Source organism: Triturus cristatus, chromosome 4_2 (assembly GCF_964204655.1).
Source record: "Triturus cristatus chromosome 4_2, aTriCri1.1, whole genome shotgun sequence".
In the NCBI taxonomy this organism is placed as follows: Eukaryota; Metazoa; Chordata; class Amphibia; order Caudata; family Salamandridae; genus Triturus; species Triturus cristatus.
Window position 1 is genome coordinate 591,986,381 of NC_140586.1, and position 16,302 is coordinate 592,002,682.

General features: G+C 42.6%; 1 protein-coding gene across 1 annotated transcript in view; it reads right to left on the reverse strand.

The window, feature by feature from the left end:
* MSH4 (mutS homolog 4) overlaps positions 1-16,302 on the reverse strand; it is a 1,782,190-nt gene that overhangs the window by 1,024,241 nt on the left and 741,647 nt on the right. Inside the window, exon 10 of the mRNA XM_085599942.1 lies at positions 1,795-1,869. Coding sequence (XP_085456068.1) covers positions 1,795-1,869 — 75 coding nt within the window. The remainder of the gene's footprint in view (positions 1-1,794; positions 1,870-16,302) is intronic.

Below are 16,302 nucleotides of genomic sequence, written 5' to 3' on the forward strand. Positions count from 1 at the left end.
GAGTGCCACCATCACTGTTATTTGTAGTTCCAGAGGAATGAGCAGAAAGATATTCTTAAATGTCCTGAGCAGGAAAAAGCACGAAGAGGTGATTTGATTTATATACTCTGAGAAGCACAGTTTGGTACCAAAGACGACAGCCAAATTTCTAGTTTTTTGAGCAGGAGAAGGGAGAGGGCCAAGATCAGTTGGCCACCATGATGAGTTCCAGACCGTGGAGTGATTCCCGAAAATCAAGACCTTGGTATTTTCTAAGTTTGGCTTCAAGCAGTTTCTTAGCATCCAGCTTGCAATGTGAGACATGCAATTACAAAAATGTTTTGCCTCCTCTTTGACATAAGATGTTATAGGCACCACAATTTGTGTGTCGTCAAAATAGGAAAGCGAGTCTTATCACAAATGGAATTTAACAGTGGAGATTTTTGGAGCAGACCAATAATCTATATTTCATAAGCCATTGAGGTGCACACATGGATCAATTAAGGAAACACTGTAAGTCAGAACAAAGTGGGAGCCTAGCACCTAAAACTAGAATTTGACTGCTATGTTGTCTGAAAAGAATAGACTGAGAGCCTGATTCGGATATGTCGGAGATCCTGTCCGCTTGTGCTATAGGATATAATTGCATTTGTGATACGTTCAGCGTTGTCTGTGTCATAGTGCTTATTGAAAGTTTTTTTCAACTTTTAACCATGCTGTACAGCAGCTCCACTGCTTTACAACATGGATAAAGACATTGGCAAAGCCAATGCTTCTCGTATGACCGAGACCTACTGGCTTTGACAATTCTTGTTTCTTTTAAACTCGTACTGCAAAGTGCTAGCTCAGCCCTGTGTTTCAGGTTAGTTTACTATCTTACTTTGGATTAAATAAGGACAGTAACTTAGTGCTGCAAACTGATAGAAATGTGCGTGTTTGGGTGGGTGTACGTGTGTCTGTGTGCACTGGAGACTTTTTAGAAGAGTTTCTCTTTGTAATAGTACACCGGGACCCACAATTCTGTATTGTTTCTGACTATAAATGAATATGCAATGTCAGGGGACATTTTGAGGGAAAGATAGTTATTGGTACTTTGGTAATCGAAAACTGCATAGTGAATTTAATTGAAGAAACGTTTGAAAGAAAACGGCAGTATAAATGAAGTGTGTGTCAATGCAATGCCAGCCCTTTTATAAGGTCAAGGTAAGGAAGCCGCTTTAATTGGCAGCACAAGCTGGAGCCAAATTACAAGGAAAGGTTTTATAAGCCCATATTTCTGAATGGATGTGGCGTGCTCCGGAATCAGCAAATATATCTGCCCCGCTCCTAAATGCATGGGCAGCAACCACTTTAGGTACGGTCCGTCAGTGATTTTCGCTCTAGAGCAATGCTACTGCAGAAGCCACATTATATTAAGCCAGCAATCGGAGGCAACTGAACGCAAAATAGACTAAGAGGCAAAATAATACACAAGCAGGACTCTCGCGAGTTAAGCAAAATCATGTCTGTCTGATGCCTAAATAATTAGTAACCTGTATTATTTTCTGAATCCTACTGTGTTTACCCCACCAACTAACATTTACACACTCAAAGTGCGTTTTTCAGGCGAAAGCCCCAGTTTGTGCTTATGTCACTTTTAGATTTTGAAAAACATCAACAATGCACAAAAGAGTTTACATAATTTAATTACCAACTCCTTTTTATACATGACACTGCTTAGTTTAACATTTCAATAATTGAAAAAAGCTAAATTAAAAGAATGATTTAAAGCATAAATACATAATTATTGTTAACATGATACAAAAAAGACATTACCTTTAAAGAATCCACAAGTTCTAGAGTATGCTTTAAAGAAATTAAATTGCTTATTTTTGCATCCGCTGCTTTATCCTATTGAGAGAAAGAAACATGGTTTGTGTTTGAGTATGCATAAGAAGAATAAGTTACTTGCCTTCAGTAACGCTCTGTCTGGTGGATAGGTGTTGGAATAGTAAATCTTACTATTCCTTAGGTTATAGCACCCTCCAGTGCAAGTCGATGTAACGCTTGCGTTGTAATGGCAGCGTTCTAAATGCATTGCGGTGTAATCACCGCGATTTAAACATTGCTTCCCCTATCGAACTGCAGATTCCTCACATTGTGAATACCTCCAGGTGGGAGACTGGATCCGGACAGCTTTTAGAGCACTTCTTCCACTTGCCAGCAAGTAGTATCATGTGGCACCATGTCGGCTTCAACCCGCCCCAGAAGTGACACCAGAGCCACATATAATCGCCAACCTTTACCACTGACGTCAGTTTCTTTTGTATGCCGTTGGACACAAAGCTTAACAACTGATCCACTATGTCAGTGTGCAGATTCCTAGGTTGGGACCTTTCTAGGGGAAAATTATACCACTGCAGTGGATGGGGAGGTGAGAGGTTGGTGAGGAATCTGCGATTAGATAGATGCTTCACTTTGTGAATAAATACCAAAACACTACCTTTCAAGGTGGTGGGTGTGTGGAAAGCCTCAGTGCAAATATTCCTGCAGGACCAAACAGGCGGCATGCCCATCTCGATGGACCTGGCTGTCAAGGATATAGTGCTTCATGAATGTGTGTACTGATGTCCATGTAGCAGCCTCACAGGTATCCAGGAAAGGCACTCCATGTGCCAAAGTAGTGATAGCAGACTTGGCTCTAGTGGAATAAGCCCTCAGACATTCTGGAGGAGGGGTCTCAAATAGGTTGATCGCAATCTACCAATTGCTCGCAGGCTGCCCCTGAGTAGCTTCTACACAATTACCTGTCAGAAGGCTTGCGAATATATAGGAGGAACAGCCTTCAACATGAAGATTTTACCACGAAATGCAATTACAACGTATTTTTTATATCGGAATTACTTTTACCATGCTAGTCTTTAGCACGCAAGACTTCACAAAGCATATATTTTTGTTTTGGTGACTATGTGGTAAGTAGTGTATATATATTTTAAGGGTAATTTAAAAAAGGGGGGGCAAAAAAAGTAAGCCTGTAATCAACGTAAATGTAATTTAAAAAACCCAAAATGGTTTAGAATAGTGTTTTAAGATCTATTGTATAATTTTTTAACACTAGGTAGCAGTGTTAGAGTGTGACTAGATTTTTCTGTAAGTGTGGTAAAGGTGTGCGTGGTAGTGAATTGCATGGTAAAGGTATTTCAGATGTGAGTGAATGTAAATGCGTGGTAGTAGTATACGTTTTAAAATCTGCGTTGTAAAAATGTCCATTCTAAAGGAATGCATATACAGCAGCCCATCTGTCAAGGCAGCTATTTAGAAAACTGTTGCTGTTTCTGAAAGGGTTTGAAAACTGACGATAAAGGATGATGCAGCATGCCCTCTTCTGAAAATCTAATTCTTTATTTCTTTTCTCCTTTCTTTCTTGCTCCACTTTCCTTCCCTTTCTTTTTGCCTTACTTTCATGTCGTTCTCTTTTCTCGATTTCTTGTACCCCTCCTTTCTTCCTTCTCTTCCTTTCGCTCTTTCTTCATACCTTTTACACTACACTACCTCTTTCTTCGCCTCCCTTGTTTTGCATTCTTTTCAGTTTTTTCTCTTTTTTCTACTTGTCCTTGCTTTACTCCCATTATTCTTCTTTTTTCTCATTTCTGCTTCTAGTTTTTTGCTTTTACTTCACCTTTCCGGTATTTCTTTATTTTGTACTTTTTCTTTCTTCTCCGGTTTCATCCTCTTAATTATTCCTTTTTTTGCTTCTTTCGTTTCTCTCTAATTTTTCTTCTCCTTCCTTCCTCTCCTTTTTCCTGATTAGTCTCTTTTCTTCTTTCATTCTTTCTTTCTGTCTTGCTTCTTTTTATATTTATTTTTCCTACTTCCCTCTTTCTTGATTGGTCTCCTGCTCTACTTCATTTTGTTTGTCCTTTTATTCTTTTCTACATTTTTCTATGTTTTTCATTTTCTTTTTTTCAGGTTTATCTTCTTTCTGTGTCTGTAAACACATTAGTCTTGACTTTAATGGATGGTAGCTGTAGGTCTAAAACTTTGGCCGCATGCCGGATGGCCATGGTAAAATAGGCTGATTCGTCCATTGAATGACCAGGGGTGGAACTCAACCTATTGTCACAGAAAGGGTCCAAGCCACTGGCCTCCTGCAAATCCATGTACAAGGTAGTTGTCATTATAATGTTAGCAATCATCCCCATTATCTCCATTGTCATATCCTACGTTATGGTGGCTTTAATCAGGCTCTGATCCAAACAAGGTTTAGAGGACTTGTGGGCAACTCTCCAGCAAGGAAGGTATCCCGTTGGAGTCAGAATGAGGTAGGTCCAGATGTGTTGGGACAGGCTTAGGACACGACTGAGGTCGAGGTTGGATTCTGATCAGAGTTGGATTTTGTAAAAATTTTCAGGGCTTTATATAGCGCGTACTTGAACGGAATCGGGTATCAGAGCACCTTACATAGCACCAGTTGCATTACATGAGGACACATTCATTTTGTTAGGCACAATAAAACAACAGATTCTTCCTCCCGCACCAAGTATGTCTGGGCCAGCGTCAACATGGCAGGAAACCAGCATGGATCGTGGCACCGGGTTAGAAGTTGAGGTGATGTCAGCCCCGGAGTCAGGGCAGACCCCATAGCAAGGTTTAATGGCACAGACGACAGCGAGGAAGGATTTGCCGACAGTAATTTGGCTGGAGACCTCCTCATATTTGCGAGGCTCAAAGGCGAACAAGAGGGAGCTGGAAGGGTGCTGAGAATCTGCAACATGAACTCATAATTAGTCACCATCTATAATGATATGGCCTATGGTCTGGACCTGGAAAGTCAGGGTGCAACTCAGGGTGAGTTAGGGCATCGGTTCCTCAGTAGGAGATCAGGACCAAGACTGGCTGGCTCTACCTGTTAATTTAATATATTGGCTCGCGCACCTCTAACAAAGAGAGATGAATGGATACAGGACAGTGAGCCCGGTAGATGGTAGAGAAATAGACCGGTGCAGACAAACACACAAAGTCAGTCTCCATTGCCTCACGTCCGAATCATCACTTTCAATAACCTGGATATCTGCCGGCAACTCCTGCATGCCCCAACCTCATCCCCCTCACCTATTCTTAGCAGAAGCGGCAGATTCTGAGCTGTGCCCTGCTGGTGCAGAGGCACACGGCAGAGTCTGTAGAAACGCTGGGATCCCTAGCCTCTCCGGGTGGGCACCTAAGACTTCTGGGTGCCTTCACACTCAGGATAAATGAATACATTTTGTTCTGTGCTTTAGTCGCCACTCTGTGAGCACTGTCTGGTAGATGAAGCTCTGTGTTAATAAACACATTCATAGAGGTGGTTGTGTACAAACAAACAACAGCCACAATACCATACGTTTTGAACGTGTTGTTAAATACCTGCTCATCGAGTACCTCTTTGGCTGATCATTCCATGGCACTACCAAAGTTACATTTGGACACATTTGCTCAACTGTAAAACACTCCCTTCTATGGGTTATTTAACAACTCGGGGCTTTGGGGTTAGGTAACCTACTTTGGATGCTGTGTAAAAGAGTAAATACAAAAATTGATACAATGAAACTAAGCAACCAGTACTGTCTAAAACACTGTTAAAACTGACAGACATTCTGGCATTTTGTTTAGTTGATGTCAATTTTCTCATAGATGCGAGGAAAGTACTCTTAATATCTTAATGAAATCTGCACACTTTTAACTAATAGCACCAGGCGACCTTTGACAACTAGGCAATGAATACATTTTCATGTACACCCGAAGACCCCTGGCCCCCGCCCCCCTTGGCAAACTTCATTGCCTCCCAGTGTTTGGGGGATAACCAAGATGCAGGAGAGTGAGTCAAATAGTCTAGAAAATGAAAGAGAAGCAGGGATTCTGATTCACATGCTCTGATCCCGATCGCGCTGGTTAGTCTATAAGCACTACTTTTATTAATGAGTTTGGCATTAGTAAAGCACCACGGTGTGCATGTGTGGCAACACTTCCCCCATGAGGTACGTGCCAAGCAAGTGTTGATACAATCCACACTTTACGTCTTTTTCAATATATTTATTACGAAGTGCAGGACCTTTCCAAGGGATTTTGCACACTACATACATTCACTCCAAAAATAAAACGTATAGGTAAAAAACATTGCCATTTACAATGTCAATAGCTCTAACTCACAAATGCGAGACCTATTTGCATTGCAAATGCTTGTTTGATTAACAGTTTGTCAAAAGATGAGGTAAATGTTTGAGATGGAGCTCCGGATCCGGGTCTGAAGGCAAAGGAAGAAAGAAACTGACATCAGCATGCTTGGGTGGCGATTATACATGACTCCAGCCTCACTTCCAGGGCGGGATAAATATGATACAGAACCGCACAACGACACCAGGTGGCACGCCAGAGAAGCGTTCTGAAAAATTTCCAGATCCAGTCTGGAAACTGGATATTCACAAGGTGAGGAATCTGTGTAAACCAGAATAAGTTACCATCATGTAACTTCAGACCTTTATTTTGCTGCATACATGGATAATAGATTTTGAACTTGCGGCTGCTCTGGTGCACGGGAAAATCAAATGATTTCTTTATCTTTATCCAGATCATAATACAAAATACATCCCAATTGCAAATACTCACAGGCTCTCTTCTAAGCTCCAGTACCCTGTTTCAGCAGGTCAACAATCCCAATAGTTTGGCTCCTAAATTTGGTACCATCCAGAACAGCTGTCTGATAGTCTGTCAGCGTAATAAAGGAGCTGACACAGAGGGCACTGTATTGAATGCAGGTTAGTTATTCAGGCTGGTTTCTACTACATAAAACACATTGTAAAGAAGAATAGCGCTACAAATGAGTATATGAATACAGATTTGATTATGTAAGACGGCCATGGCAAACCTATCATTTGTACATGTCTTAACAGCTAACCTTCAACTTACTCTCACAAACATTACTGGCTCAAATAGGTGGACCCACTGTCTCAAATAAGTTGGTCTTAATGAGTATTCCTGATGAAGGCAGCCACAGTGAAAAAGCTGACTAGGGAGGATAATTTGGCTAATAACTTATTCATTCTCTTGACTATATAGATTATGTAGATGTCCACTATATGGACCCAGTCCCAAAGCAGTGTAGTTCTTTACGTGGAGTAAACTAAATAGATAGGATTTTGTAGAACTGCCCCTACAGTTCCAGCATTAGTGCTGGTAGCAAAGTCTGGACTAGAAAAATAGCTTTGAACACATATTTACTGAGGTCAATTTGTAAGTACAGTTCTCGTGGAATAGCCACTATTCTTTAAACAGAAGGTTGTGTTGACAAAGGATAGTAAATACTGAACAAAATTAAAGGACAAAGACAAACAGTTAGGAGTATAGATTATCATGTGCCTAAACAGATGAACTGCAGTGTAATTTAAAGGCTCTCTATTTTCACACTCCTCTATTCACCCTCATTTCTTCACTAGTACATGTTTGCACATTGGTTGAAATTGACACACAGGGTACTTAAAGTACCCTGTCCGCTAAACACTATTTCAGCCCGCCTCATTTAAAGACTTGCCGACCTTAAGGTTTCCACTGACAGAGCCCCGTTGGCTCTATTAATGGAAATCTTCCCATATGGCCTGATGGAGTTGGGACAGTTGGTGGAAGGACGAAGGACATTAACGTGTGTATTTGTAAAGCACACGTTCACCCCTAACAGGGAATCTTGGTGATGAATAACAGATGTTTATTGTTACCCAACTCAATGGAACTCATTTTTCGACCTCAGATGGATGAAAGGCTGAGTGGACCTGCTGAGATTTGAACTGGTGACCATGAGGTCAAACACAGGCTCCTGCAATGGATGCATTAGTCCACTGAGCCACCAGACCCGACATTACACCACCTGCACTATTTAAGGTGGATGGTGCAATATTGTTTTGTCCATCACTGCCAGGAAAAACCTGCCTGGCAAAGCATATCACACCTCAAGCAAGAATATAAGTAAATGGTTAACTCGAAGTGGGATACTAAACAGGGTGTCATCTCTCACTTTTCATTTCTGCTCAAACACTTTCACTATTTTACACAGTGGTTCCGGAAGAACACATAGGTCAGGTATATACAATTTGACTCAGGAGATCAAAAATTGGCCCTTTTCCCAAGTGTTAGCCCCATGAAACTAGTGCAAATTAGGCACATTTGGCTGGTGCTTGTCGCAATCAAATGCAAATCAGACACATACAAGCAAATCTAGTGGCTTAAGGTATTCTTTTACCAGAGCCATTTAAATCAGTCCCACACCACTATCCAACAGATATTTTCATTCCTGTGGGTCACTGCATTAATCATTCACCATGGGACATGCATTACAAAACAAACGATAAGCTGGGTTCTGTGTTTTTCGATTTTTTAAAGAGAACATGCAAAGGCCCTGGACATTGCCGTGAAGGTTCAATAGCATGGCTGGGCTGAATCAAACTCTACATCATCATAATGTAACATGCAACAGTTTGACAGCCTAAGTATTTTTGTATGTATGTGTAATTTTTATAATGCGAAAGAGAGGGATAGGAGAAAAAGCCGGCTTGTGGGTGGTTAATGCACTGAGTTCACTGTAACATCATGAATGTTATATATCATCTGAGAGTCCAATTGTCTTTGAGGAAAACATTGCTATTTTTTTTAATGCAGGTAGCCTCGTTGCTTCAGATATCCCCCAATACTAGAGACATCGTCTGTCCTGGGGCATTTCTTGAGAGCAGATACTGCGTATGTGTACGAACGTACACATGCTCGTTGTATCTATGAGTCATAGATACTGAGAGCATGTGTACGTTCGTTGTTTAGCAGCATAGGAGATGGTTGCATATATGTAGAGCTCTGTCCGACTGTCCGACTGGATGAGAGCTGAGGGTGGATTCAGCATATTTAAAGGACACAGCAGTGTGATATCCAGAACATCTAGGGAGTGTTTGGAGACTGTGTCTGCATTTGGGCAAGCTAAGGGCAAGGAGCAAGAAACAAGGCCACCATGTTTTATTTCATCAGTAATCTCTTTCAAAACAAGAATAATGCAAATAAGGAACGCAGATGAAAAGTGGAGTGATCCCATGAACAAGGTAGAACCAAACGTAAAAGGCGACCCCTGGATGTAGTACAGGGACAGCAGCAGATGCGCGGCAGAGAGCTGAAGGAATCTGTGGTGTGCTCATCAGGAATACTGGGATGGAGGCGAAATTTAATACGGGTAAGGGTAGGATGTTGTTCTCTTAAACTGCCGATTTGGTGTGTGAATTTCCCGCACTCCATATGACAAATGCTGAGGTGCTGCAGGATCTGCAGAGCAATCCAGAGAGAGATCCAGGCCTGGAAGCTTGATCAAGACTGACCCCGTCGGGGAGCCCAATAATTGCAGATTACATATAAACCGTTAGAGGACGAGAGAAACAAGGTTCCAACAACACCAAAATGAAAGAGAGTCTATCTGTACAAAGGATATTTTTCTCTTCAAGGCGATGCCCAGTTAGAGCCATAACAACTGGGTCTTCAGCCAGGATGGAAATAATGCCTCTTTTTCAAAAAATGAAGTGGAATACAAAGGTACTACAATAAAATCTAAGAAGCTGAATGAGGCTACCACAAAACGAATAGTAGTGAATATGTGACTGGCAGGCAATGGGACAGACACAATAGAAAATTAAATTACAGCTTGCAGCAACAAAAATGGGAGCATTGCAAAACAACACAATAGTAATGATGGAAAACAACTGAATCTTGATCAGAGTCTAGATGGGCTATAGACTAAAGCTATGGTGGATACCAAAAAAGACGGAATCTAGTGGGGAATAACTGGTATGCTGGTATGGTCCTTAGCCACCTGATTCCTAACAGAACCTGCATTGCTGCCAGAGAGCTGCCCACTTGAAATCTGTGGAGTTTCATGGTCATCAACATGGGGGACATTCTTGGATGGAAGACTTCTGGGTTCCCTATAGCCTGAATAATCCATTCCAAATGAACACTGAAATGAACGCTATTGACATTCAGAAAAGAATGCAATCTAGAGGTTCAGATGCAAATGCAAAAAACATGCACTCTCCTCCCCCTCATCTCCATCTAGAGAGCAAGCTCAATCAGACCAGATCATAATGATAGGGGATGCTACAGTTACCAGACAAGATGCTACAATAGATGTCACTTTCATGGCAAGTACCTCAGCTCAAAATAAGCATCAGTTGTGCCCTCTTCGGAAAGATAGAAATTTCATGTCTAATATTTATTCAGATAGTCTGCTTTACCTACCCTTTTCTACGCAGATCTACTGATAATAATCTTCGCCCAAGAAGGCACATTAGCTCAACTGCGGGGAAAGTTAAGACTAGAGAGAGACATCACCTTTCTAATGGAGCATGTCTGGTAAGGATTAAAGCTCACAGATTGTGACTGGCATTTCAGTTTGCCTTACTGATGTGTATGCTGCAAGTCAAAGTCATTTTTTCTTTATCTGCCTCTTCAGGTTTTTTTTAATCAATCTGCGAGATCCTGCAACTACACCTGAACTGCAGTTTAATTTAAATGAATTGATCGTTTTCAGCATTTTTCTTTTTCAAATGACTGTGCGGAACTCTGAATTGCATTCTCATTTTCTGCTCATATCACACACATTTAGTATAAACATTCCTATGAGTGCCTCTCCATTCTTCTTGTCAAACAACATTTGAGCAAAAGGTTTTAATTAGGATACAGATTTGGCACCTCATGGAATAACTGCTGTGTAGGCCATAAGTCAAATAATGGAGGAGAGCTCTGAAGCTGATATTAAGACTGCATCTGAGGAATAGGATCATGGAAGTGATTTTTCAGTTGGTGGAGTTCTATGAGCAGATGACTCCTCTTTCAGTGAATCTGAAGAATATGACTATGCAGCATAGCAAGGCTGTTGGACTTGGCCTTTTTTGTAGGGTAATCGCTGAACTTTATGCCTCCCTCCTGTATTGTTTCTGACCTGTTTTTGTTGGTTTTAGGACTCTGGGCACTTTACTACTGCTGATCTGTGCTAAAGTGTATATGCTCACTGTGTAAATTGTATGGTAATTGGTTGTCCATGATTGGTATGTTCGTCTTACTAGTAAAGTCCCTAGTAAAGTGCACTATGTGTGCCAGGGCTAGTAATGCAAATGCTACTAGTGGGCCTGCAGCACTCAATGTGCCACCCACAAAAGTAGCCCTAAAGAGAGAACTCAGGCCTGCCACTGCGGTGCCTTAGCACAGTTTGTTAAACTGCCATGCTGTCCTGACAAGTGCACCCACTTGCCAGGCCTCACCCTTCCCTTTCTATGCACATCAGAGACCCCTATGGTAGGTCCAAGGTACCCGTGGGCAGGATCCTGTGTATGTCAAAGGTAGGACATGTACTGAGGTGTGTACCATGTCCTGACAGTGAAATACTCTCCATTTCGTTTTCCACTGTTGAAAGGCCATCTTGCCCATAGGACAGAATGGGGAGGCTGTGTTATATTTTTCGAGCCTATCTTCCCAAAGGCTTAAGATGGAGAGGTGAAGTTTAGTGTGCCTGAACTCACAATGCAATAACACATTTTTTGTTTTTGCAATGTGTGTTTAGAAACCACTCTTTTAGAAGTGGCTGGGTTTTTGTGCTCTAACATTTACGTGTGTCTCTTCCTGGATGTGGATTGACTGTATGGATCTGAAAGTGGTAGGATCTGGGGAAGGTCTTGACCCAGGGGAGGAGGTGAGACAGCAACAGGCTAACCTGCATCTGGAGTGTAGGGGGGAGAGTAGCCCCTGGAGGTGAAGAGGCCTGGATTGAGGTCATAAAACAATGATGGCTCCATCTCCTGCTGAGTGATAAAGGATCCAGACCCCCAATATCAAAGGAAGAAGGAGTCACTGGCAGGGAAACACCCAGAACTGGTTGACAGGGGTCAGTGCCCTCCTGAACACAAAGACTTCAAATACTTTGCGGGTATAACTATGGGAGCTGAAACCCCTGAACATTGGATTGATCAAGACTGAAAAGGATTGAAACCACTTTGTGGTCAAGAGGAACCTCTGCCACGGAAGAAACAGCTGAAGAGACTGAAGGAAAGGACTGCCCCTTGCTGTGTGTTCTGGGGCTAGCCTGCAGTTTACTGATTTAACCAAGGAGAGGCTAAGGGACTTTGCTGTGTGCTGTATCCCCCTGCTTGAAAGGGCTTTGCTGTGTGCTGTGTCCTAAAGTAACTTGTCCCCAAGGGCCCGAGGAGAGCTGGCTCCCTGTTGTGGAAACTCAGGAACACAAACATTTCCAGGTGTGTCTCAGCGACACTGTGTGCGTGTGCTTCGTGCACCCTGAGCCCTTCGTGAGGATTGTCCTGTGATCGTGTGCACCTGGAGTCCAAGTGAGTCTCAGCGACGCTGTGTGCGTGTGTTTCTTGTAGCCTGAGACCTTTGTGAGGATTGCCCTGTTATCATGCACACCCGGAGTCCAAGTGAGTCTCAGCGACGCTGTGTGCGTGTGCTTTGTGCATCCTGAGACCTTTGTGAGGATTGCCCTGTAATCACGTGCACACGGAATTCAAGTGAGTTTCAGCGACGCTGTGTACGTGTGCTTCTTGCAGCCTGAGACCTTCGCGAGGATTGTCTTGTGATCGTGTGCACCCAGAACTCAAGTGAGTCTCAGTGACGATGTGTGCATGTGCTTCTTGCAGCCTGAGACCTTCGTGAGGATTGCCCTGTGATCGTGCACACCCGAAGCTCAAGGGAGTCACAGCGACGCTGTGTGCGTGTGCCCTGTTGCAGCCTGAGATCTTCGTTATCGCCACTGCCCGGAATCCACAAAGTCGCATCGGAGGCCCAAGTCGCAAGAACAGGAGAGGAGAGCGAGGCCACACCACCTAGGTAACGTGTGTCACCGCCTGGGGCGGGGTACGGGCTCGGAGAGAGAGGCTCTCGTCTTCGCCCATTCTTGCAGCGCGAGCCTCTGCTTCAGCTCATATCATGGCCCGTACTTGCCGAGAAGTGGCAGTACCGTGGCCGGAGTGCAGAGCTGCACATTGGTTTACACCATACCCGTGTTGGGGGTATATGTTGGCGGAACCTGACCGCGAGTCAGTACGAGTGGTGGAGAGACCGTCTAAAGCACCATTAACGGTGCTGGAGTGTATTACGCATTGCATTATTTCTGCATTACGAACTATCTGATTATTGCATTACGCATTGCATTATTTATGCATTACGAACTGCCTGATTGTTGCATTACGCATTGCATTATTTCTGCATTACGAACTGCCTGATTGTTGCATTATGCATTGCATTATTTCTGCATTACGAACTGCCTGATTGTTGCATTACGCATTGCATTATTTCTGCATTACGAACTGCCTGATTGTTGCATTACGCATTGCACTATTTTGCATGACGAACTACCTGATTGTTGCATTATGCATTGCATTATTTCTGCATTACGAACTGCCTGATTGTTGCATTACGCATTGCATTATTTCTGCATTACGAACTGCCTGATTGTTGCATTATGCATTGCATTATTTCTGCATTACTAACTGCCTGATTGTTGCATTACGCATTGCATTATTTCTGCATTACGAACTGCCTGATTGTTGCACTACGCATTGCACTATTTTGCATAACGAACTGCCTGATTGTTGCTTTACGCATTGCATTATTTTGGCATTATGAACTGCCTGATTCTTGCATTACGAACTGCATAGCATTGCATTAGGACTGCATTAGATCATCTAGAATTGCTTATTAATATCGCCAGAACCTACAAGGGATGGCTGGACTAATAACCAGCCAGGAGGAATATTACAAATACGCATATGTTGGATTTATATTGTGTGGTCTCATCGTATATTTTTTTATATAAACATATACTTGTTTTTATGAAACTCGTGTGGAGTCCATTTGTGGTGTCATCATTGTGTTACTGATAGCGTGGTTGCAAATACTTTACACACTTGCCTTGAAGATAAGCCTGGCTGCTCATGCCAAGCTACCAAGGAGGTGAGCAGGGGCTATCTGCGAAGGTGTCCTTCCTTTCCCTGACGTGGAAGCAAGGGTCCCTATTTGGCCTGAGGTACCTACCACAGCCAACTAGAGACCCCCAGTTCTAACATTGGTAGTCAGTGGTTTGGGATTTGAACGTGTATTTGCAAATTCAATCACAGTAATTGGTGTACATCACTAGTAGCGCAGACCACGACGTAACCACATATTGTGTTTTGATTTTTGGTTCTATTTTTGAGCGACCTTTAAGCCACACATCATGTCTCAGAGGAGTCAAGTAGCCAGTGAGGCTGCAGAATTAGAGTTCTTGTCCTAACTGAAATCAGTTAAACAGCAGGTTATTTACAAACACTCTCGTGAGGTGAAACGCGAAAAGATGGCTTTACAAATTGCCTGTTTTTCAAAATACTTTTGGTTTATTTCACAACCTTATTTTTTGTGTGATTTGGCAAAGTTATTTAACAAAAAGACAGAACAACTGTACATAATTGAAACATATATATACAACAAAAGTGACAATATACTAAACAGCACCCTAACAGATTTAAACATTCAATCATCATACATTCTTGGCCAATACATTCATACCAGAAACTGACACATACTAAACTAAACGGTCCTTTGACCACTACTCCCTTTTGGGCACAATTTGTTGTCCGTATTTCATGAGTATTAAGACATTTACTTCCTTAATAAACACTTCAAAACCCACATGGACTTTGAGGGCAAAGCTTTTATATGGAGTGTGTGGAGGACCGACTGGTCGACGCGTTTCGAACCTCTATCTTTGTGAGGTTCTCTTCAGGACCAATACATTCTGTAATACAAATAAAATCAAAATAAAGATAAATCCAAAGCCCAATGGACAGTTTAAGAACTTAAGCCGACCACCACTTCCGGCCTGGCACACCCACCTTGTAAATAAGCGTCAGCATGTCACCTTGACCAGCTTTTCGTCTGAGAACGATTCAATCAGCTAGAGCCGGAGCTGTAAACAACCAAATATAACAATGTACCCACTCTTAAAATCATTCTCGCTGAAACAAGACAAACGGACATGGACAAAGCAACCGGTGCTCAAGTTCTCATTTCCCATGGTTGGGAATAACGTAGGCGGCCTCTGCCCTGCCGTTGGCCCCGGGCTAAAAGATGCGGCCCTTGGTTTAGTTGTTGATCCTGATTTTGATGTTTTAGTCTTGGGTTTGTGTTTGTCCCTATATTGTCATCCGACTCACCACCTGAAGATGAGGATGTTGTTTCGGAAAAGGTGATAAATTTCTTTCTTGAACGTCCTCTGTAATTTTGTAAATAATTTCTCGACTCGTTGTTAATGTAGAAATCTTTATTTAAGTACGGGTATGTAGATTCCAAAGAGAAATTCTTTTTATCCGCCTCAAATTTGTTACTTTTTTGAATGACTGTGTAGTCTTTAAACTCCGATATCTCCTTCTCAACTTTTTCAAGTAAAGTTTTGGCGTCAGTGAGACTTTGGTTACTCCCCTAACGAGGCGGTTAATACTTTTTAAGCATAGACGTTGGCATCAGCTAACTAGCGCTGGTAATGACACCGTCCTTCATTTTACTTTCAGTCCCTGCCGAAAGCAAATGACTAAAGGTACGACTAACTACAAGCCAACAGAACGCTCGTACGTGTGTTACACCAACTTCCTGGTACGAAGGAGACTACAAATCGTAGGGTGAGCGAGAACTTGAGCACCGGTTGCTTTGTCCATGTCCGTTTGTCTTGTTTCAGCGAGAATGATTTTAAGAGTGGGTACATTGTTATATTTGGTTGTTTACAGCTCCGGCTCTAGCTGATTGAATCGTTCTCAGACGAAAAGCTGGTCAAGGTGACATGCTGACGCTTATTTACAAGGTGGGTGTGCCAGGCCGGAAGTGGTGGTCGGCTTAAGTTCTTAAACTGTCCATTGGGCTTTGGATTTATCTTTATTTTGATTTTATTTGTATTACAGAATGTATTGGTCCTGAAGAGAACCTTGTAGGAGAGTAGGGTCTGCAATCCTATGATCACCCGGATTTTTTGCTTTTGCTTCATTGGTTTATGACTTTCCCCGGCTGTGGGCCTGCCAATCAGACCCACAGCCTAGCTGTTCTCTCTCGAAATTAAACACATGTACATTAGGTGCATCCACCAATTGGAACTGGGCCGCCTTGTCAGTCCCTGTCTCAGCATACCACAGGTATCCAGGGCATCGGTGTACCCAGGGCCTACCAGGGGCTGCAGCATGTATTATGCCACCCCCGGAATGGCCGCCCAAAATCTGACACAACTGGCTGCACGACAGCTGGCTCCACGTGGTGTAA